Source organism: Capra hircus, chromosome 1 (genome assembly GCF_001704415.2).
Source record: "Capra hircus breed San Clemente chromosome 1, ASM170441v1, whole genome shotgun sequence".
Classification (NCBI taxonomy): domain Eukaryota; kingdom Metazoa; phylum Chordata; class Mammalia; order Artiodactyla; family Bovidae; genus Capra; species Capra hircus.
Window position 1 is genome coordinate 109821067 of NC_030808.1, and position 23077 is coordinate 109844143.

The 23077-nt window shown below is 37.9% G+C and overlaps 1 protein-coding gene across 1 annotated transcript in view; it reads left to right on the forward strand.

Moving 5' to 3' along the window:
* Positions 1 to 23077, forward strand: part of VEPH1 (ventricular zone expressed PH domain containing 1) — a 266803-nt gene that overhangs the window by 196485 nt on the left and 47241 nt on the right. The window contains exons 10-11 of the mRNA XM_013965131.2: positions 12936 to 13075; positions 16531 to 16665. Of these exons, the coding sequence (XP_013820585.2) occupies positions 12936 to 13075; positions 16531 to 16665 (275 nt within the window). The remainder of the gene's footprint in view (positions 1 to 12935; positions 13076 to 16530; positions 16666 to 23077) is intronic.

The window sequence follows — 23077 nt, forward strand, 5'->3', positions numbered from 1 at the left end:
TTAAATGACAGTATTATTCATTCATTCAGCATCAGTATTTTGAATTCCATGTCTTTGAAATATATCATAGGAGAATTAAATGGAGAATGGAAGAAATGGTTTCAATGGGTCCTATCTGGCTAGTGTCAAACAGAAGAGGGAAATCTACTCCAACAGACCCTGTTGCTGTCTGTCCTGCACTGAGCACTTGATAGTAAGTTCTGGCAGCCTTGGCAGATGTGCAACCCTGCTTTGTGCAATCATCAAAAACACATTTCTTCATGGGTCTCTATAGGTCATCATTGAATCATAGAATTTCCAGGCTAAAAAGTACATCTTAGCATTGCAGTTTCTAAAAAATTAAACAGATTCACCATGTGACCTAACAGTCTTACTTCCAGATATATTTCCAAAAGAATTGAGATCAGGATCTAAAAGAGATATTTGTACACCCATGTTTAGCTGAAAGGTGGAAACAACCCAAATGTCCATTGACAGGTGAATGATGCATAGATAAACAAAATGTGCTCTATGCCTACAATGGAAAATTAGCCTTAAAGAGGAATAAAATTCTGATACATTCTACAACATATATGAAACTTGAAGACATTATACTGAGTGAAATAAGCCAGACATGAGAAGATAAATAGGATCCTTTATATATGATCCCACTTATGTGAAGCACTTAGAGTAGTTAAATTCATAAGTGCAGAAAACAGGATAGTGGGTCCCAGGGTTTGGGGAGAGAGGGAAATGGAGAGTTAGAGTTTTACAGATTTCCAGTTGGGGCAGATGAAATGTTCTGCAGATGGATGGCAGTGATGATTGCACAGCAATGTAAATGTACTTAAATGCCACTAAACTGCACGTTGAAAAATGGTTAAAATGGGAAATTTGTGTTATATTTATTTTACCACAATAAAATATCCTTACCCTCATGGAGCTTACAATTTATCAGAAAAAGAAAGATAATAAGCAGTTAGAAACATAAAATTTAAAAGTCCATTTTAGATCAGCTTTGGCCTGCCATCATTTTTATAGATAAATCAGAAGATAGAAAAATAACATGAGTCTACCCACTAAGATCCTGGTTGTCTGACTCCTGGGCCAGTGATTTTTCCATTGAACAATATTTCCTTTTTTAGATACCTCTATTACCTCTATTTTAACTGAGCTGTTCAATAAAATACTGGAAAGAGCACAGACTTTGGAACCTGGGTTCAAATTCAGCTCAACTGCTTCCTAGAAGTTTGATGTTGAGATTTCCTTCTCTGTAAAGTGAGGATAGGGCTTCCCTGGTGGCTCAGCAGAAAAGAATCCATCTGCCAGTATAGAGATGTGGATTTGATCCCTGGGTCGGGAAGATCCCCTAGAGAAGGAAATGGCAACCCACTCCAGTATTCTTGCCTGGAAAATTCCTGGACAGAGGAGCATGGTGGGCTACAGTCCATGGGGTTGCAAAAGAGTCAGACATAGTAAATAAACAACAGCAAAAGTGGGGATAACTAAACCTACTTTACAAGGATTTGTTGTAATCTGTTACACTTACTGGAGAAGGCAATGGCACCCCACTCCAGTACTCTTGCCTGGAAAATCCCATGGACGGAGGAGCCTGGAAGGCTGTAGTCCATGGGGTCGCTGAGGGTCGGACACGACTGAGCGACTTCACTTTCACTTTTCACTTTCCTGCATTGGAGAAGGAAATGGCAACCCACTCCAGTGTTCTTGCCTGGAGAATCCCAGGGACAGTGGAGCCTGGTGGGCTGCAGACTATGGGGTCGCACAGAGTCGGACATGACTGAAGTGACTTAGCAGCAGCAGCAGCAGCAGCAGTTACACTTTTACCTAGGTATGAAACAAGTCAAAGTGTTAGTCATTCAGTCATGTCTAACTCTTTGCGACCCCATGGACTATAGCCTGCCAGACTCCTCTGTCCTTAGGGATTCACCAAGGAAGAATACTGGAATGGGTTGTCATGCCCTCCTCCAAGTGATCTTCCTAACCCAGGTATCAAACCCAGGTCTCTCACACTGCAGGTGAATTCTTTACCGTCTGAGCCACCAGGGAAGCCCTCAAAACAAGCAGTGAATGAAAATTAGCTAGCAAGTTCTTCAAATGCCTTCTCTGAATTTCTTGCTTATCTATGATATGTTCAATGTGTGAATACTTTCAATCCAGCAATTTCTACAGAGATACTCCTGTGTTTGAGTTTTTATAAATCATTCTAGAAATATAGTTTAGATATGGAGAAGAATAATTCAGTTGAAAATCTGGGAAATAAGCCAAACACATTCATTTGGCCCTTATTTAGCTGGGAGAGAGCTTTCAAATTATAAGTTTGGTAAAGAATTCAAAAGAGTTAACATTTCTTTTTCCAAGAAATAAAGCCAACTTTTTCATATTTATACTTACTATTAAAAAAATCAAAGTCATACTCTATTTTTATTCATAAAAGGCACTTATCTCTAAATAAAAAGTATATAATGGCATGGATTAGATATAAGGACCACCCTGGGAGATACATCATTAAGTGTCTCATCTCCCAAGAAGAATGGTGTGTTTCTCAGATCCAGTATGTTTAGAAAAAGTCAAAGTTATCAGCTGTTAGCAGAGAATCTCGAGGCATCACAGTTACCACCACAGTACTCCTTCACCTTTTTCTACAGCTTTCTCTACCTCCAAGAGCTCTAAGCCCAGTTATCTTGTTTATTCCCTCTGAGTTTAGAATCCTCTTTACTTCCTCCTACCATATTTGAGGATAAAAGAGACCAATTATTCCCTATTCACACAGGCCTATAAAGAGCTTCTCTTTATTGATTTTCCACAGCTTTTTAGGTTTATGAAAAGGTTGGTTTTACCCTCACATTAGAGAATTATGTTGACTATATAGTAATTGCATAGAAACTAATACCTTAGTTTCTATTTCTAAGCCAGAACAACTTATGTTGTCTTGTTAAAGGTACTGGCAGTTTATTTTGGATTGTCCATCCTGTCCCTGCAGAAGCTACAGATAGCTCAACCAGGGATGTTCAAGACCATTAAACAATGTGACTTTGCAGAAGGTCATATCACTTTGTGAACAAAACATGGGACTTAACATTTTAAGGAACTTGGGTCTAAAACCTGGCTCTGTCTCACTTGATTAAGTCATTTAACTCTGACTCTTTAACCCCTTAAGTGAAAAGAGATACTAATAGATAATTATGAGGATTAAGTGATAATTATATAAAACATATAATGGAATGATTGGTACAAAAGTGAATACTGATATTTGTTATTCCACACATCAACTTACTCTAATATTTTAAGTAGTACACACACACACACAATAAAATCTAATTTTTATTTTTGATTATGATTTTCTTGATTTCAAATTTCCACTAGACTTTTAAAATATTATCATAAATTATAACTCCTTTTTGACAAGATTAGGTGCATTCAGGGGTGCTATGGTGGTAGACTATAATTCTTTTCCAAAATGTTATGATATCATTTAGGAATATTTCTAATTTTAAAATGCTTTCAAAAATGCTAATTGGTAGATTTATATTTCTAGTTTTTCTTACATTAATGTTTTACAACCATAAAATGAATAAAGAATTATTTCTTTACTGGGATAATAATAAGATTACTAGCATTTAGAATATAGCTAAAATACGAATGGCTAAACTAAGGACATTGTACAGGAGGCAGTGATCAGGACCATCCCCAGGAAAAAGAAACACAAAAGGGCAAAAGGGTTGTCTGGCAAGGCCTTAGAAATAGCTGAGAAAAGAAGAGAAGCTAAAGGCAAAGGAGAAAAGGAAAGATACACCCATTTGAATGCAGGGTTCCAAAGAATAGCAAGGAGAGATAAGAAAGCCTTCCTTAGTGATCAGTGCAAAGAAATAGAGGAAAACAATAGAATGGGAAAGACTAGAGATCTCTTCAAGAAAATTAGAGATACCAAGGGGACATTTCATGCAAATATGGGCTCAATAAAGGACAGAAATGATATGGATCTAACAGAAGTAGAAGATGTGGCAAGAAGAGGTGGCAAGAATACACAGAAGAACTATACAAAAAGATGTTCATGACCCAGATAACCATGATGGTGTGATCACTCACCTACAGCCAGACATCCTGGAATGCGAAGTCAAGTGGACCTTAGGAAGCATCACTATGAGCAAAGCTAGTGGAGGTGATAGAAATCCAGTTGAGCTATTTCAAATCCTAAAAGATGATGCTGTGAAAATGCTGCACTCAATATGCCAGCAAATGTGAAAAACTCAGCAGTGGCCACAGGACTGGAAGAGGTCAGTTTTCATTCCAGCCCCCTAAAAATGCAATGCCAAAGAATGCTCAAACTACCACACAACTGCACTCATCTCACACTCTAGCAAAGTAATCCTCAAAATTCTCCAAGCCAGGTTTGAACAGTACATGAACTGTGAACTTCCAGATGTTCAAGCTGGATTTAGAAAAGGCAGAGGAACCAGAGATCAAATTGCCACCATCCATTGGATCATCGAAAAAGCGAGAGAGTTCCAGAAAAATACATACTTTTGCTTTACTGACTACACCAAAGCCCTTGACTGTGTGGATCACAACAAACTGTGGAAAATTCTGAAAGAGATGGAAATACCAGATCACTTTACCTGCCTCCTGAGAAATCTGTATGCAGGTCAGGAAGCAGCAGTTAGAACTGGTCATGGAACAACCAAGTGGTTCCAAATCAGAAAAGGAGTACGTCAGGGCTGTATATTGTCACCTTGCTTATTTAACTTCTGTGCAAAGTGCATCGGACTTCCCTGGTGGCTCAGAGGTTAAAGTGTCTGCCTGGAATGCAGGAGACCAGGGTTCGATCCCTGGGTCAGGAAGATCCCCTGGAGAAGGAAATGGCAACCCACTCCAATACTCTTGCCTGGAGAATCCCATGGAGAGAGGAGCCTGGTGGGCTGCAGTCCATGGGGTCACAAAGAGTCAGACATGACTGAGCGGCAGAGTACATCATGCAAAATGCAGGGTTGGATGAAGCACAAGGTGCAATCAAGATTGCCTAGAGAAATACCAATAACCTCAGATATGCAGGTGACACCACTCTTATGGCAGAAAGCGAAGAAGAACTAAAGAGCCTCTTGATGAAAGTGAAAGAGGAATGTGAAAAAAACTAAGATCATGGCATCCGGTCCCATCACTTCATGGCAAAAAGATGGGGAAACAATGGAAACAGTGACAGACTTTATTTTGGGGGGCTCCCAAATCACTGCAGATGGTGACTACAGCCATGAAATTAAAAGATGCTTGCTCCTTGGAAGAAAAGCTATGACCAGCCTAGATAGCATATTAAAAAGCAGAGACATTACTTTGTCAGCAAAGGTCCATCTAGTCAAAGCTATAGTTTTTCCAGTAATCATGTATGGATGTGAGAGCTGGACTATAAAAAAGCTGAGTGCTGAAGAATTGATGCTTTTGAACTGTGGTGTTGGAAAGGACTCTTGAGAGTCCCTTGGACTGCTAGGAGATCCAACCAGTCGATACTAATGAAAGTCAGTCCTGAATATTCATTGGAAGGGCTGATGCTGAAGCTGAAACTCCAATGCTTTGGCCACCTGATGCAAAGAATCGACTCATTGGAAAAGACCCTAATGGTGGGAAAGATTGAAGGTAGGGGTAGGAAGGGACAACAGAGGATGAGATTTCGGGTGGCATCACTGATGCTATGGACATAAGTTTGAGTAGGGTCCAGGAGTTGATAATGGACAGGGAAGCCTTGTGTGCTGCAGTCCATGGGGTTGTAAAGAGTCGAACACAACTGAGTGACTGAACTGAAACTAATGAAGAATGTTCAGATTAACAAATAGCTACATCTTTCATGCCAGATATGATGATGTGGAATGCTTAGTTAAAATTAAGATAAAATTTTAACATGAAAATTAATATTGTATTATTACTGTTTTTATTTCTTATTCTTTTCATTGGAATATCATCCTGGTTTATTGTTGCTCCAGAAAGAAGCAGAAAAAATATAATAAAATATCATTATTACATTTTGAGGTAGGCTTCTCAATGCCAGATACTTTGGTGGATACTAAATACACAACTATTTGTAAGAGAGAAAGGCGGGAGAAAGGGAAGAAGGGGAGGGAAAGATAGGGAAAGGGAGAGGAAAAGAACTGTGCTTCCTACAACTGACAGAGATAAAAATACTAACAGTGGGACTCAGGCTTCTCGCTGTTGAAGTGAGAGTTAACAGATAAGCAAGGGATGGAGTCTAAAATGATACATGTGGTAATGAATTAGAATTGAAACCACAATATGAACTCATATTTTCATGCACGCATGCTAAGTCACTTCCATCATGTTTGACTCTTTGTGACCCTATGGACTGTAGCCCTCCACGCTCCTCTGTCTATGGGATTCTCCAGGCAAGAATACTGGAGTGGGTTGCCATGCCCTCCTCCAGTGGATCTTCCCAACCCAGGGATCGAACCTGCATTTCTTATGTCTCCCGCATTGGCAGGTGGGTTCTTTACCACTAGTGCTAGCTGAGAAGCCCGAACTCATGTTTACCTTAATGTAAATACAGATGGTTGCATACAGAAATACTTATAAATAGATATATACACACACATAATTTCCCTGCGCGATCACCTGAAGGGACCAATGATACCCCAGTAGCAACAAACATACACAATACCTAGATCTTAGTTTCTAACACAATTCTTCAGTGAAAGAAACCAAAACTCCTTAGAGAAACAGCTAATTCTAAGACAGGGCAGAAAACATGCAAAATGAGCCTGGAGCATCTTGTATGTAAGATGTAATAAGGAAGTGATTTTAAAAAACAAACCAAAAGCCACACACATAATGATGGCAGTGTATCTAATGGACTCAGGGCTTCCCAGGTGGCACTAGTAATAAAGAACCCGCCTGCCTATGCAGGCAATGTAAGAGACACGGGTTCGATTCCTGGATCAGGAAGGTCCCCTGGAGGAGGAAATGGCAACCCATTCCAGTATTCTTGCCTGGGAAATTCCATGGACGGAGGAGACTAGTGGGCTACAGCTCATGGGGTTGCAAAGAGTCAGACATGACTGAAGCGAGTTAGCATGCAGTGGACACAGGAGCCAACCGAAAGAGCTCCCTGTGGCCAAATCTGGAACAATCAGAGCAACGGAATAAGTAAAATAATGTTGAATTATAAAATAAATATCCATGCGTATATACTGATAGAAAAATTGACTAAATATTTTTTTTCTTGCATGTAGCTTTATTTATTTATTTATTTATTTAATTTTTATTTTTACTTTATTTTACTTTACAATGCTATATTGGTTTTGCCATACATTGACATGAATCCACCATGGGTGTACATGCGATCCCAAACATGAACCCCCTCCAACCTCCCTCCCTACAACATCCCTCTGGGTCATCCCCGTGCACCAGCCCCAAGCATCCAGTATCATGCATCGGACATAGACTGGTGATTCGATTCTTACATGGTAGTATACATGTTTCAATGCCATTCTCCCAAATCATCCCACCCTCTCCCTCTCCCTCTGAGTCCAAAAGTCCGCTATACACATCTGTGTCTTTTTTGCTATCTTGCATACAGGGTCATCATTGCCATCTTTCTAAATTCCATATATATGTGTTAGTATACTGTATTGGTGTTTTTCTTTCTGGCTTACTTCACTCTGTATAATCGGCTCCAGTTTCATCCATCTCATCAGAACTGATTCAAATGTATTCTTTTTAATGGCTGAGTAATACTCCATTGTGTATATGTACCACAGCTTTCTTATCCATTCATCTGCTGATGGACATCTAGGTTGTTTCCATGTCCTGGCTATTATAAACAGTGCTGCGATGAACATTGGGATACATGTGTCTCTTTCAATTCTGGTTTCCTCGGTGTGTATGCCCAGCAGTGGGATTGCTGGGTCATATGGAAGTTCTATTTCTAATTTTTTAAGGAATCTCCACACTGTTTTCCATACTGGTTGTACTAGTTTGCATTCCCACCAACAGTGTAGGAGGGTTCCCTTTTCTCCACACCCTCTCGAGCATTTATTGCTTGTAGACTTTTGGATCGCAGACATTCTGACTGGTGTGACTAAATAATTTGAATGTAATAACTAGAAGAGGAAGAGACAAATTTGTGCAGAATTCCACATGGTTTATGCAGCTATTCTGCCCTCAGGAGGTGAAGCTACCCCCGACTCTTTAAGTATGGGTTACACATTGTGACTTCTTTTCAGAGAGGGCAATGTGGAAAGTGGGGGTGGGGGGAAGAGTAACTTTTTAGTGGAGAAACCTGGTAAACACTACCTCAACCAGATGTTCAAGGTCAACATCACTAGTCATCAGTCATGTAGATAAATGTACTCTCCATCTGATACGAGCAAAATGGCACTTTACCTCTCTGGTTTTCCTCCCCTAAATTAGAAATCTCAGTCTACTCATGAGAAAAACAGACAAATCCCAACTAAGAAACAATTTACAAAATACCTAGCAAAAGTACTCTGCAAAACTCTCAAGGTCAAACAAACTCTCAAGGTCATCAAACACATGGAAAGTCTGAGAAATTGTCACAGCCCAGAGGAGCCAAAGGAGACATAATGAATGACATTGTGAGGGATCCTGGAATAGAAAAAAAGACACTAAGTGTAAACTAAGGAAATCTGAATAAACTCTAGCCTTAAGTTTATAATAATGTGTCAATACTGGTTTATTAGGGCTTCCCTGGTAGCTCAGCAGTAAAGAATCCCCCTGCAATGCAGAAGATGCAGGAGATATGGGTTTGACCCCTGGGTTGGGAAGATTCCCTGGAGCTGGGCATGGCAACCCACTCCAGTATTCTTGCCTGGAGAATTTCATGGACAGAGGAGCCTTGTGGGCTGTAGTCCATGAGGTTGCAAAGAATCAGAAACAACTGAGCAACTTTCATTTCATTATAATTGTAATTACATACAATATGTATAATAATTATACATGTAATTTTTCTACAAATCTAGTATTGTAAAATGAAACCTTATTTTAAAATATCATTAATAAAAATTTAACACAGTACAGTGAATGCAGCGCAAGAATAAAAGCATATGAACTGTAGGAGAAAAGTGGGGGGAAAAAGAAAAAAAAAGTCCTTTTTTCTGTTATTTCTTTACTTTGGGTAGACTGTAGCTTATTTTTGTAAAAAAAAAAAAAATCAAAGGATTTGGTTTGAAAATACTTAAAATTACTGAAGTTAACCTTTTTCAAGGTCACCTCAAATATTTCCTCCTCCATGAAGCTTCCCCTGGTTCCCCAAAGATAACAGGTGCTCAGTGCTCCGAGTGGCTGGCATTGCATGTCCCTCAATGAACTTAATTTACAATCATTGTTACAGGTGTTTCTCCCATTTGGCTGTAAACTTCTTAAGAGCAATGTCAACATCATGGCTTCTCTTGGTCTCTACACAGTGTCTGACATCCGTTCATTATCCAACACCATTTATTGCATGCCCACTGTTCAGTACCATGGATTGAACAGGAGGGAGAAAATTACAGAGAGAAATTAGCAACTGAATGTTAGTGTTGAGAGAATTTTTACTCCAGCAAAGCTCGGAAAAAAAGAATTCCAAAATGATTCTTAAAATACTTTGACTCAAAAAGAAGAACAAATGCTCTTATATTTTCAATATGTCTTTAAAGCTATTCATGTGTAATGTGTATATATTTTGGGTATTTCAGCTTACAACACATTATATTGTACAATTATTGCTGCTCATGTTAACTTCAATATTTTTAAAGACCAAACCAAATCCTTTGATTTTTTTTTATAAAAATAAGCCACAGTATACCAAAAGTAAAGAAATAACAATCAGGTCTGGTGTGTGTTTATCAAAGCATGACCTCCTCTCTCTTCAATATTTCTAGAAAAATAAATAACAGTTGCATAAGTTAAAAAATACCATAATAACCCAGATACACTAACTTTACTACCTGGAATTACCTTGAATATTCATGCTTTATGTGATTTTTTTCAGAGTGTTCCCTACACTTAAAATGCTTGTCTCTCTCATACTTTTTCTAAGTTCAAAATCTTGGTTAGCTTTCAAGGTCACCTCAAATATTTCCTTGTCCATGAAGCCTCCCCTGGCTCCCCAAGGATAATAGCTGCTTCCTTTGAGTGGCCCACACCGCTTGTCCCTCCATGGACTTAATTTACAACCATCATTTATAGATGTTTCTCCCATTTTACTGTAAACTTCTTAAGAGCAGTGTCAACATCATGGCTTCTCTTGGTCTCCGCACAGTGTCTGACATCCATTCATCCATCCAACACCATTTATTGCATGTTCAGCATTCAATACCATGGAGTGAACAGAAGGGAGAAAATTACAGAGAAAAATTAGCAATTAAATGTTAGTGTTGAGAAAACTTTCTAAGCCAGCAAACCTCAGGAAAAAAATGAGAAAATAATGACACAGATCTAGTTTACTAAAAGTATTAACAAACCCTTACATCACAGATGGAGAAGGAAATGGCAACCAACTCCAGTATTCTTGCCTGGAGAATCTCATGGACAGAGGAGCCTGGTGGGCTACATACAGTTCATGGGGTTGCAAAGAGTCAAACACAACTGAGCAACTAATACTTACATCACAGAACTGATGTGTTTTTATAGTCAGTGTATATACTTCTAGGTGAAGGTCTCTCTGTTCTACCACTGTGTCCATTTTCTGTGATCTGGGACCCCTGTCATTTGTGTATGGAGAGCTGGTAGGTCAGGACAAGTAAAATCAATTGAATCAATGTTCATTTTCAAAAGAAAACATGAATGAGGAGTAATTTAGGAGAAGGAAAAAAATGAAAACATTATTTTCATGGCACAGTCCTGAAGTCCAGCTTACACTGTCAAGCTACTGCACAGGTTCATACAAATGAACTTGCCCTTTTGAATCTTTCGATTAAAGCAGGTGTTTTTTTCCTCCCTTGCAACTTGCTTGGAGACTTCTCATGCATTGTTAATCAAATGAGAAAGAGGGATTTAATACACTAGCTTAAAGCAACTTCATTTTAATCTATATTCCGTAAGATGGATCTGCTCCCAAATCCACAGTTGTTGAAGTTATTAACAGAGTGCTGTCTCAATGTACCCATTATGGCTAGACTGATTTCTAGTAGAACCATTTGTGTGTGTGTGATCTTATGGAATACTTGGTTTCTGCCTTCTCTAGTGTTGATTAACTTAAATTCAGTTTTTTAGAGCATCAGTGACAAAAACGTATTTTTAATTGCTATTGTCAAACAATTTCCGATAGGGCAAATAATAAGTGTATATTGTGCTCTATTGTATTCAAACAAGTCTTTTATTGTCAGTGACAGGCCTCCTGGTCTTTTCTACTGAATTTGTAAGCCATTCATCCAGAGAATGCAGAAATGATTTCTGATTTCATATGAGGATTTTGAATGATCAAATTCCCCCAAATAATAAACTTCATGAAAGCTAGTCCTCTTTCATACCAATGGTCAGAATCACACAGAAAGCTGTTACTTACTAAGATTTCTAAATATAATTCTAAGTTGCCCTGTGGCTTTATTGTTTGGTTTCCAGTGTCGTCTTCTTTGATCTGTCATTGGCCACCCTCCCTTAAATCTTTCAAACTCTTTCCCAGAAGCCTGTTATTCCTTCAGGCCTGAGCCCTGATTGTGCACAGTTAAGCTGCCCAACTCCCCACAATTCTCTAGGGAACCCCATATACTCTCATGGATGGGACTGACTCTACCATCTAATTAGGGTTCCCATCAACTTTTAATAAACTCTAGTGTGTTTCTCTTTTTGCTAGTAGGGCATAATGCATCTATTTTCAAAATATCTCTTTAAAATGTCAGATTAATTCTGAAACAATAATTACCCCATGAGCTATCAATATTACTCTGCAGATTTTCAAATGCCTAGTATGATAGGGCCTAAAGCATCTCAATGTGCCAAAAGTTTGGCTGAGTTCAAATCCTGGTTCTGCCACAGACTGGGCAGAACTGAGTGATTTTTTTCTGGATCCTTGAGCCTCATTCTTCTCTGCAGATACTCTCTTTAGAGCACCTATTGTATGCCACATGCCAGGGCTAGAGGGGTGAACAACACAGTCACATGGCTCAATAAGCTGACCCTTTAATGGGCTAGGTCTCCTCATATTTACAATAGAAATAGTTAACACCTGGGGAGTTCTCTGGTGGTCCAGTGGCTAAAACTCTGTGCTCCAAAATCCCTGGGTTTGCTCCCTGGTCAGGGAACTAGATCCCATGTGTGACAACTGGAAAAAAAAAAAAGTTAACACCTGTCTTGTAGGGCTGTAAATATCAAATGACTCCTCAACACAGTCCTGCACCACCTCTGTTGTATGCTACCACCACCATGCTCCCCCACTTTCCTGCCCCTAAAGGATGATTGCTTTAAGTTTTCCTGCTGAAGCTCAAGATGAAATGACCATGTCAAACCAGACCTGTTCACAGGAAGCCACACTCCTGGCCAGAGTTATTCTGGAGGTTGTCTCTGCAGCCTCTGTGTAACCAAGATAACAGTGCCCTGGCCATGGCACACCATCTCTGCCCAGAAAAATGCCTAGATTTCCTGCATTCATTTGCTTATGCTTCCCAGGTTATCATTTTGAAGTGCCCACTCAGGTGGAAATGACACCTGTCTCACTTTTCATTGGTAAGAGTTTTTTTTTCCTCCCTTGTGACTTGCTTTGAGACTTTTCATGCATTGTTAATAAACGAGAAAGAGGGATTGAATACACTTGCTTAAAGCAACTTCATATTAATCTACATTCCATAAGATGGATCTACTCCCAAATCAATAGTTGTTTAAGTTATTAACTCACAGACTGAAAACTAAAGAATGTATTTCTAAAGGTGTTTGTATGTTGCAGTATAAGGTGTAACTCTGGGAAGAATCTAATGTTTAATGCTATGTTTATTTGTTTCCAGATTCAGTTAGAAGTTGTGTAGCAAAGCTGTTCTTCACTTGTTCCCTGAAGGGTCATTACTGCCTCTACAGTAAATCCAGTTTTATTCTCATCAGTCAAGAACCTCAGCCATGGATCCAAATCATGTTCCTATTTCAGCAGGTATGTATAATTCAAGTTTAGCATGGCTCCTTAATGAGCCAGGTATGAGTTTATAATCATTTTTACTGAATTACTCTTTGACCAGAGTAATATACAAATAATAACAATGCATGCACATTTAATTAGTAATTTTTAACATGGATTTTTTTTCTATATTTTAGGACACTTTCCTTATAAAAGGCCCTAGATTAGTAATCAGGAAGACAAGCCTATTATTATCTTGAATATCCTTTCACTCAGAAAAAAGAAAAGAATAAATGGGAAAATATTTTTTGTTCAATGATAACAACAAAAAATCACTTATTGGGGGTGGACAGCTTTCCTTATGGAGAGCTAGCCATTATTTCCCAATCTCCAAATAACTTTGGAGTCAGCATATCTTTTTTGACATTGTTAAAACACTGGAATGCCACTTTTCTATATAGAGGTAAAGTTACATAAAGAGGAGTTTAAACAAGAAAAAATTTGATGCAAAGATTTTTAGCACCAAAAAAAGATTCTTGTTTGGAAATGCTTATCTTGAATGCATTAAACTTTCAATAAAATTTGAATATAGATTACAAAATGTTAGTAATAGGAGGAATCTTAGACATCATCTTTCCAAATAAGCAAATTGAAGGACAGAACTTAGACTGCCTGACTCCTGACCCAGTGGTCTTCACTTGTGTTTAAAACAAAATGGGGATTGCAGGCAGGAACAGAGAGGGTAGAGGCAGAAAAAGGAGAATGCAAATGTTACAAAATGGTTAAAAATTAGGCCAGGTAAGAATAAGTTTATTTACTTCTATTAATAAAATATTTATGTAATAGTCCCAATGAAAGTCACTAATCAGATAGTTATGTTTCTTTATAAAATGGGGCAGGCTTATTAAGAAAAAAATGAATTTTAATGCTGAATGTATCATAGTTGTTAAGTGGAACTATAATAATTAAGAAAGAAAAGAGACAATTTAGACATGGCTCAGGGATACCATCTTTTTCTATACGAAGTCTCAAGAACACTTAATCATATCTTGTTGAGAACAACTCATATTTTGATGTGAATCAAATTGTATATGAATATAGGGACTTCCCTGGTGGTACAGTGGCTAAGAATCCAGCTGCCAATGCAGGGGACGCAAGTTTGATCCCTGGTCTGGCAAGATTCCACATGCCTCAGAGCAACTAAGCCCGTGGGCCACAACTACTGAGCCCACCTGCAGCAACTACCAAAGCGCACACACCCTAGAGCCTGTGCTCCGCAACAAGAGATGAGAAACCACGGGAGCAAGAAGCCCGTGCACCGCGGCAAAGAGTAGCCCCCACTCCCCACAGCTAGAGAAAGCCTGAGTGCCACAGCCAAGGCCCAGCACAAAAGAAACTGTATATAAATATGAAAAACAGCAGTGATTGTCTTCCTTTTCTTGAAATAAAGACCTTCTCCTACTTTACTAATGGTTTTCAAATAGTTTTCATCAGTGATTTTGTACTTGGTTTCATCTTTGGCTTTATTCTTCACAGTTGTCAGTTTTCTGAAAACAGACCAAGAAAGTTTGATTTTGTCTTTGCCCTTTCTGTCTTATTTTATTGACTTAGTCTGATTCTTTGTTTTTCTCTTTGAGCAAAATCACCAACAAATATCTGTTTATGCTGCTCTTTTTTTTCTCTGTTCTTTTTACTGGAATGTTTCCTTTCTTTTTCTACACCTTTGATACTGTGTGATCTGGATGAAACCTGACTTTGGGATAACTAAAAATCATACCTTTGACTTGATAGTTACAAACCCATATGAGCCTGGTATGCTGGGCTAGACTCTCTGTCAATTTACAGACTCATGATGGAGTTCTCAAATTAAGAGATTCCAGTCTAAATGGACCTCTTTGGAATGATGATTAATTAAAACAGGTCCTGCTCTTTTTTGAGTGAATGGTCATATGCTGTATATGTTTCTGATAATAATCAAGTGACCCAGAGAGATGGTATGGGGAGGGAGGTGAGAGGGGGGTTCATGTTTGGGAACGCATGTAAGAATTAAAGATTTTAAAATTTAAAAAATAAAAAACTAAAATAAATAAATAAATAAAAAATAAAAAAATAAAAAGAAATTCCCAGATGTATACACATTTTGGTTTCACATTAATCTGTTACTGACTCTTAACCTTTTTAAATCTGTCAGCAATTTACTCAGGGTATAAAATCCTCCACCTTTTCCCACTGAGTACCAAAAACAGTTCATGTTGAGGAGGATAATAATGAGATTTTTCTGGAAAAGAATTGTTATTCACTTACTAAATGGAAACCATGTACACAGAGACTATCTAGAGAGTCTCATAAGTCAATATTTGGACAGTCATTGACATTGAAAATGGGATTTTATAAGCCAATATCATCACACATAAAGGTAATATATATTATATGTATTATATTTTGTGTGTGTGTGCATGTGTGCATGTGTGTGTAATTGTGTGCCTTTATGTTCTGTATGTTTTTATAAAATTATTTCCTTGAATTGAGACACTTCTCGCATTCTTAGGTATAACATCACATGTAAATAACTGTTAAAAACATAATTAATTAAATATACAATCTAAATTTTCCTTTGAAATTTGTATTTTCATTGACTTGAATGAAGTATATGTAAATGTAATTTTTTCTTACATTAACAGTCTTATTGTCCAAAGCTTAAAATATCTTAAAACTCTAAGAATATTCAGCCATTATACACTTTAGGACTGAAATGTTTTTATTTTCCCAACCCTCCCTTACACTGTTCATATCTGAGCAATTGAATAATGGACTGTTGGTTATTTAATGTCTATTATTCATGATTTACTCTGTATAAATAAACTTGATGTATGTTGCTGCATGCTAAGTCGCTTCAGTTGTGTCCATCTCTGTGACTCTGTGGACTGTAGCCCCCAGGTTTCTCTGTCCATGGGGATTCTCTAGGCAAGAATGGGTTTTGTGGAGTGGGTTGCCATGCCCTCCTCCAGGGGATCCTCTGACCCAGGGATCAAACCCATGTCTCTTACATCTCCTGCATTGGCAAGTGAGTTCTTTACCACTAGCACCACCTGGGAAGCTCTAAAAAACTTGCTATTTGTACTCTAATTTTATACCTTAATTCTCTGATCTTTGAAAAATAAATATATATATTTATATTAGCCTTTTTCCAATTAAGTAACATCCTTGAGAAGTGATTGATATAAGCACTACCTTACAAAGGTTAGGCATATTTACAGAAATCAATATCAACTGTCTTGAAAACGCTATTTAATAAGTTAAATTTTCTGTTAAAAAAATAGAAAGCATGAAATGTACTGTACATTTGATCTTCAAAATAGATTTCTCTGTAGCTTTATTTAAACCATTTTTAAGTTCAGACCAAGACTAAAATAGTGCTTTGCAGCCATCAAACAATATTGTTGGGACGAGAGATAACATGTCATGTTCCTCTCATGAATGCCCCCTTTCAGAGCCTGTTTCCTGAGCCGCTGTCCATTCAGAGTCATTCTGTACAATTCCTCAGAGCTCTATGGGAGAAGACCCAGGCAGGGGGTGCTCACAGCTTTGAAACAGCCATGATGGAGTCCACATTCCCAGAGCAGAAGGTAAATGCTTCTTTCCTTAAACGTGTTATTTTTAGCCAAGATTCAAGACGAGTTTGCTTTTTCTTAGTGGTTCAATGTTTCCTCTTCTTTCCTTTCCTTTCTTTTGTTATTATCCGAAGACACTAAGTAACGACTTACGTGTCATGCTATAGCGGGTTCAGGACCCAGTGATATCAGTAGACAAAGTACCTGCCTTTTGAGACTCCCAGACTGACATAACACAGCCCACTCAGAGCCACACAGAGACAGAAAACATTTTACAGATAGACAACTCTAGGACTGAAGAGGAAAGAGCAGTCGGACTCTAGGTTCTTCGGGGCTTTTCATTTCTTCCCTGCATACTTCCTCTCATCACCTTACCCTTTGCTGTCACCACCAAGTTAGAAAAGGAAGACAAGATGAACAGGAAGGAAGAGAGCATGGTCAGGGTGAGAAAGAGCTCTGCTGAGGCAGGCATGGCTTTTGTGAGTTACAGCATTTTAGGAGTGCGGAAATAGGGACATCACTCTCACTTCTCATTTTTTCACAACCCTTTAACACTTGAGAGGTACTGAGTTTGTTTCACAATATAACAGTTTTTATTAATTTGCTAGTTGTTTATACTTTGAATTTATTTAATATTAGTATGTTTGCTCCCCTTATTAATAGTAAAACAAGGACAAGTTGACCGAGACCTCTGAACAGGCCATCAAACTGGGAAAGGACCAGAAAGTGGAACCATGCCCACCCAGTCAATAGAGTGAAACTGGAAGTGGGTGCTCACTGCTGTGATCACATTGAACAGGGTCACAGGCTTGGGTATGGAGAATAATTGGAGGAAGCCTGACTGGAGACAGGAAGACTATGAAGGAAGTGATCACTGTAGTCAGGTAGGAAATGAAAGCCTGAACCGAAGTTGGAAGTTATAGGAAGAGGATGGATTCAAGAGCCGAGTCAACAGGACTTGTTCCCTGATAAAGAAGATGGAAGAACCAAAAATGACTCCAGGTGTATCTATGGCCAATGGATAATGGCACCATCTTGAAAAGTTGACCACAAAGGAAGCTGATGTGGAGGAAGAAGATAAATCATTCTGGTTTACATATTTTGAGTATGAGTTGTTTATGTAGACAACCAGGTGGTGATGATCTTTGAATTACCAGTGTGGAACTTAGGAAGAAAGCCAGAACTGGAGATATTGGGCTTGGGTGTCAAAGTTAGCACTTGATGTCATGACAGTAGGTTGGATCGCTCAGGGAGAACATGGCTAATGAGACTAGAAAATGGTTATTGATCTCTCCCTTCTCATGTTCAGAGAACCTAATTATCCTTATTTTGCTTTCAAGAAAGCCCAGTAATAAGCATTGGATGCTTACTGATGAAACCAGAGATTCTAGGAGTGTATGATCTTGGTCTTTGTCCTTGTTTTACTATTAATAAGGGGAGCAAATATACTAATATTAAATAAATTCAAAGTATAAACAACTAGCAAATTAATAAAAACTGTTATATTGTAAAACAAACTCAATACCTCTTAAGTGTTAAAGGGTTGTGAAAAAGTGAGAAATGGTAGTAATTAATCAAAAGTTTAGTTAGTATGGTATGTAAGACACTGAAACTACATTCTGTTATTGCATCACCATTTTTTACTTTGGTTTAAGAATTAGATACGTAGTATGAAAAATAAAGAAAATCCAATAATTGCATCAATGCAAAGTAAGACACTGAAACTACATTCTATGATTGCATCACTATTTTTTACTTTGGTTTAAGAATTAGATACGTAGTATGAAAAATAAAGGAAATCCCTAATTGCATCAATGCAAAGTAGAATGGAATTCCTTCCTTATTTCATGTAAATTTTAAACTATTGCACCATGTTTAAAGACAATGCCTCAAATTCTTAGAAATGTTTCTCAGTGAGCTGCATTTTAACTAGAGGGAACTAGTAAATTAAAACTTGGCAGGCAGCATCATGTCCTAAGAGATTGGGAAAAAAACTTGGCAAACAAGTTCTGTGCATGCTCACAAGTATGCTTATTCATATTTCTTCTATTTCATACCAATAAATATTCCTCTAGGGAAAAATTAATTGTAGAACAAAATGTTTTAGAAATTTCAGGAGTTTTATAATTTGGTTTACTCATAAGTATTAGAAAAAGCTTTGACATCTGGAATGTACATTATGTGGCAAGGTTATCAGCCCAGGTATTTCCCAATCAAATTGATTTTCAGCTATCTTTATTTTATGAATTATTCTTCTCATTAAATTCAAAACAGCAGTGAGAATGGTCCAACGTCTGCTTTCTTGTCACCACCTGTGCCAGTCTGTACTCATGCTAGTGATTTAAAAATGATGGGCAAGTGTGTATCTGTTGCTGTGATAGAGTTACATTGCAGCCAACTAAATTCAGGTATACAAAGAAGAAAGAAACTTCTGAGAGAATACCTAAGTCTCTGGAATATAATTCTCTGGAGAGTTTGTTATTGAGAATTTTTTAAATAAAATCTTGGAATTTTAGAACTGAAAATCAACAGTAAGATATCTATTAAATTGCAAACTTCTTGAAGGCAAGGATGCACTGTTTTTACCATTATATTTCCAGTCACACAGTGCCTGACACATGGTAGGCTCCCAATAAATAGTAAGGACCAATTGAATAGGGCTTTCCAGGTGGTGCTAGTGGTAAAGAATCCACGTGCCAGGGCAGGAGATGCAGGAGACTGGCGGGTTACAGTCAATGGGATCACAAAGAGTCGGACATGACTGAAGTGACTTAGCACACATGCGCGCACCAACTGGATAAATAAATAAATCCTATCACTTTCCAGATGTTGCAGTTGGAAGCATAGGGACTTGTCAAAGATCACATACCTCGTCGGTGGCAGAGCAGGGGCACGAGCGTACACCATGGTGTCATGAGAGCTAACACCAGTATTCTGGATTTTCTCTACTCTGTGCTTGTAAGATTACAGTTCCCTGCCTCTTGAAATAAGCCTTGGACATGTGACTTGCTTCAGCAAATGATATATAAGAAGGGATATGTATCACTCCAGGCTCCTCTGTCCATGGAATTTTCCAGGCAAGAGTACTGGAGTGGGTTGCCATTTTCTTCTCCAGGGGATCTTCCCAACCCAGGGATCAAACCCAGGTCTCCTGCATTGCAGGCAGACACTTTATCATCTGAGCCACCAGGAAGCCCTGTATCACTCCAGGCAGAAGCTTTTAAGAACCACTTTTAAGAACCAGTGCTTCTCTCTTCATCTTGCCTCTCTTCCCCTACCATGGAGACTGCAGAAGCAAATGTTGATATTGAGTGGCCGGAAGGATGGCCACAGCCTGCAACTCCAAACTCCCACACAGAAGACTGCTTCTCTGGAGAGTTACCCAGACGCCCACTACGCACGCACACACACACACACACACACACACACACACACACACACACTTTGCATGAGGAAGGAACAACCTTCTCTTCTGTTAAAAACTATAGTTTTTGCATTTGTTATGGGTGTATAACGTACCTGTCTTTACTAGTTATCTTGATTTTAAATAGTAATAAAAACATTTTTTTAACCTGGATTAATGGAAAGATATGCTCTTCCCCTGGCTATGAACACTGATTATGCAAATAGAAATTACTCTCAGATTATAAATATAATTTATTTCCAACCATAATAGCAACAGAATTTCTTCATGGAGTTAGACAAAATGATCCTAAATTTGAGAATAAACAAAACAGTTCTGAAAAAGAACAGAGAGGAGAAAATTTTTTCTACTAGGAAATGAAAACTTATTGTAAAAGCACAATAAGATGAGGGGATGATTATTGCTACAGAGATAAATTAATAGTAAGGAATATAGAGTCCAGAGGTGATTCCAAGAGTATATGCACACTTGATAGATGATAGAAGGGAGATTTCCAAAGAGGGAGGAGAAAATAAAGTATTTAAAAAGCAGTATAGGGATATGTCGGAGAAGGCAATGGCACCCCACTCCAGTACTCTTGCCTAGAAAATCCCATGGATGGAGGAGCCTGGAAGGCCGCAGTCCATGGGGTCGCTGAGGGTTGGACACAACTGAGCGACTTCACTTTCGCTTTTTACTTTCATGCATTGGAGAAGGCGATGGCAACCCACTCCAGTGTTCTTGCCTGGAGAATCCCAGGGACGGGGGAGCCTGGTGGGCTCCCGTCTATGGGGTCGCACAGAGTCAGATATGATTGAAGTGACTTAGCATCATAGGGATATGTGAACTTTCCTGATTGAAAAGATAAAATTCAGTGCTGCCTCGACACTATCATGAATAAATTAACTCCAAATAAAGGTCTAAATGGAATCTGTGAAACTTTACAACAATTAGAGAAAAATAACAATGGTTGTCTTTATGACCTCAGGATAAAAAGTTAAGACCTAAGTAAACAGAGATCATAAAGGAAATATGAATAGATTTGACTATATAAACAGGTTAAATTTCTGTATGACAAATTGCACCATAACAAAGTTAAAAGGCAAGCATAACAGCATAACCTGGGAGAAGTTATTTAAAATATGTTTAACTGACTCAAGCTCTCCTGCACATCAGCAAGGAAGAGACAAGCAACCAAGAGAAAACTGGGCAAAGTACGTGAACAGAACATTCACTGAACAAAAACCCAAGTGGCCAAAACACCGAAGAAAAGATGTTTCGTCTCACTAAAAGTCATCGAAATAATTGATTTAAAATGTTAAAAATGAAGTACCATTTTACAATGATCAGACTATCAAGAATAAAAACATTGTGGCAATAAGGTTTTGGCAAAGATATAAGAAGATAAAAATGTTTATACACGACGTATGAGACTATCTACTTAAGTAAACATCAGGTATATCTACTTAAAAAAGAAAAAGTAATTAAAAATACATAGCAATAATTAGATTCATAAATGACAGCTAGCTAACAAGAGGGGTGAGTAACAAGGGGTGGTGTACACTTTCCAGAAGTGTTCACTGCATTTATAACTTATCAGAAAAAATGCTATAGGCATTTCCCCCACAAAGGCTTCCCCGTATCTAGTTAATAACAGATCCATTGCCTCACATATTTTTATTTCTTCTCTCTTTCCTTCTTTCTTCTTCCTTCCCTCCCACCTGCCTTCCCTCCCTCCTTCTCTCTTTCTCCGTCTCCTTCCTTCCTTTCTCTCTCTTTCTTTCTTTCAATGAGAGCATTTAAGTAAGAAATGCTCATTTCTTTTAACCAAAAAGTTTTATATTATAACATGTAAAAATGTTATGTCCTAAACAGGGCTTAAGACAAATTTACCTCTACAGTGTTTTTTAAAGGACAATCTGGCAGTAGCTGGTTATATTTTAAATTCATGAACCCTATTATCTTGAAATTCCATTTCTAGGTGCAACTCTCACATACTTGCACCAAGAGAACATGTCAATTAACAGAAGTAAACTGAACATTGCATCAAAAAATCAGGAACAATGCAAATGTTATCATTAGAAAGATGGAGAAAAATGTCTTGGTGTAGTCATGCTATACAGGAAGTGAAAGCGAATTCGATAGACATATGAGCAGTAAAATGGAATAAATATTAAAAACATAATATCAGTTTTTAATAAGCAAGCTGCAAAAGTATGGCATGAATAGTATGATAGCTTGTGTAAATTTTGAAAACACACTAAGCAGTATTAGGCATTATTTATGGGTGCATACACTTGTGATAAAACTATAACAGCATATTTATAATCTCACAAAATTCGTGCTGGTGTTGCCTCTGGATAACGAGGAAGGGATGGGAAGGAGGGAAATGTTACTGGGAAGGAAATTAAGACCTCATGTAATTTTGTTTTTAAAATATCAAAAGCAAAATATTAGCATTTGCTAAATTTGGCCCACAAGGTCATGGGTATTTGTTACATTATTCTTTGTACATGCCCTTCTTTCTTTCTTTCTTTCTCTCTCCCTTTGGATTAAACCTGTAAATAATGTCTAACAGTAGAGGATTGACAGATTTGACTGTAAAAATATGAGGTTTATTAAAAAGTCTGTCTATATAGTAACCTGAAAATATGTGTAATAAATATGAAAGACAAGTTTAATACCCTTAAGATGCTATGAATTCGTGCAAATCAATAATCACTGAACCTAAGACATGAGCAAATAACTCAAAGGAGACTTTGAGTGCAGAAAAAGTATTCAGCCTCATTAGTAGTCAGGATTTAAAAATTGAAGTTAAGATAACAGTACTCTTTTTAATCCATTTTTAAAAGACAGTAATCAGTGCTGGCTAGAGTTAAGAGTTTAGATACTTTCACATATTTCTAGTCAGTGTATAAATTATTTCAACACTTCTAAAAAGGCAATTTAGCAATGCAGGTCAAGAGTCTTAAAAATATTCATATCCTTTAACATAGTGATTCTACTTCTAGGAATCTGTTCTAA